General features: G+C 52.5%; 1 protein-coding gene across 1 annotated transcript in view; it reads right to left on the reverse strand.

Annotated features, from left to right (window-relative positions):
* The window catches only part of AGRN (agrin), a gene marked incomplete at its 5' end in the record, with an annotated part of 40,516 nt that overhangs the window by 37,721 nt on the left and 1,491 nt on the right, over positions 1 to 1,304 (reverse strand). Inside the window, one exon of the mRNA XM_010135633.1 lies at positions 1,175 to 1,282. Within this exon, the coding sequence (XP_010133935.1) occupies positions 1,175 to 1,282 (108 nt within the window). The remainder of the gene's footprint in view (positions 1 to 1,174; positions 1,283 to 1,304) is intronic.

The raw sequence follows: 1,304 nt of genomic DNA on the forward strand, positions 1-1,304 counted from the left end.
GACCCCCGGGACGTCGGCTGGCAGCGGGATCCCGGCCAGAAGCAGCAGCCGGGGGACTGCAGCCAGGGGAAACAGCGGGAGGGAGAGGAGGTGGCACAGATGTTGCAACTGCTCTCTAGGTCAGTGGGTCCCAAGCAGAAACACCCACAGCCAAACGCTGCAGGGGAAGCGTTGGCTTGGTCTGAGTTTCAGAAGCCATCATCCACAGAGTGACCTTTTTCTGCCCAGCTGTTGACAGCAGCGGGCAAGATTTTCTTCCAAGCCCTTGCCATTTAGAAACATGAAATCATGGAATTGTTTAGGCTGGACAAGACCTTTAAGACTGTCAAGTCCAACCATTAACCCAGTGCTGCCCAGTGCCCACTGCCCCCTGTCCCTCAGCACCACCTTGACACAAGGGCGGGGAAACCCCTCCAGGGATGGGGACTCCACCACTGCCCTGGGCAGCCTGTTCCGATGCCTGACAACCCTCTCTGCAAAGAAATTTTTCCTAATACCCGACCTAAACCTTTCTTGATGCAGCTTGAGGGTGTTTCCTCTTGTCCTGTCACTTGTTGTATACTAAAGAGCTTAACCAGCAGAAACAAGATTATAATCAAGAATTGTCCTAATCTTCTGCTCCAAACAACTTTGCCAAAGGCCCACAGGCTGCTGGTCGTTCATCCAAAAAAATCCTGGAACGCTCTGAGAGCCATGAAGTATCACAGTCTGGTTCACACAGCTGATACGAAACGTGGCATCCCTTAAACAAACTGAACCATCGGCGCGTATGGAATGTGGAGATTGACGGGGAGAACAAAACTGTACCACAGCTGTCCAGGGGTAACTTAAATCTTCATCCGAAGAGAGGAGTCACTGCCAGGGATTTTCAACCGTCCATTTCAACAGCAGCAATACCAACATCTCTAAACACTGCTTAGAGATGACGTTGAGGGAAATGGGGAAGGAGCCAAGGACACAGAGAACTACGCTGAAAAAGCTTAGAAGACTGACACTGTCTTGACTGACAATGGGTTGTACGACAGCCTTAAAAGCCTCCTTCAGAGCGGAAGGGTCCTGCAGAGTATTTGTATGCTTGATTTGAACCGAGTACCCGCTGTCTGCCCTCGACCCTTCTCATGCAAGAGGAAACGTTTTTAAAGCAATACCCCCAGGGGGGTGGCAGGGGACTCACCACAGGGGCCATCAAACTTCTTGAAAACGTTCTCCTGCTTGTCACAGGCGTGTTTGTTGAGGTCGCACTCGCTGCGGTAGTCTCTGCCGTCGCTGCCGCACACCGTGCCCCCGGGCACGCCCCTGCAGGA

This window comes from Buceros rhinoceros, unplaced genomic scaffold (assembly GCF_000710305.1).
Source record: "Buceros rhinoceros silvestris isolate BGI_N320 unplaced genomic scaffold, ASM71030v1 scaffold27934, whole genome shotgun sequence".
Lineage (NCBI taxonomy): Eukaryota > Metazoa > Chordata > Aves > Bucerotiformes > Bucerotidae > Buceros > Buceros rhinoceros.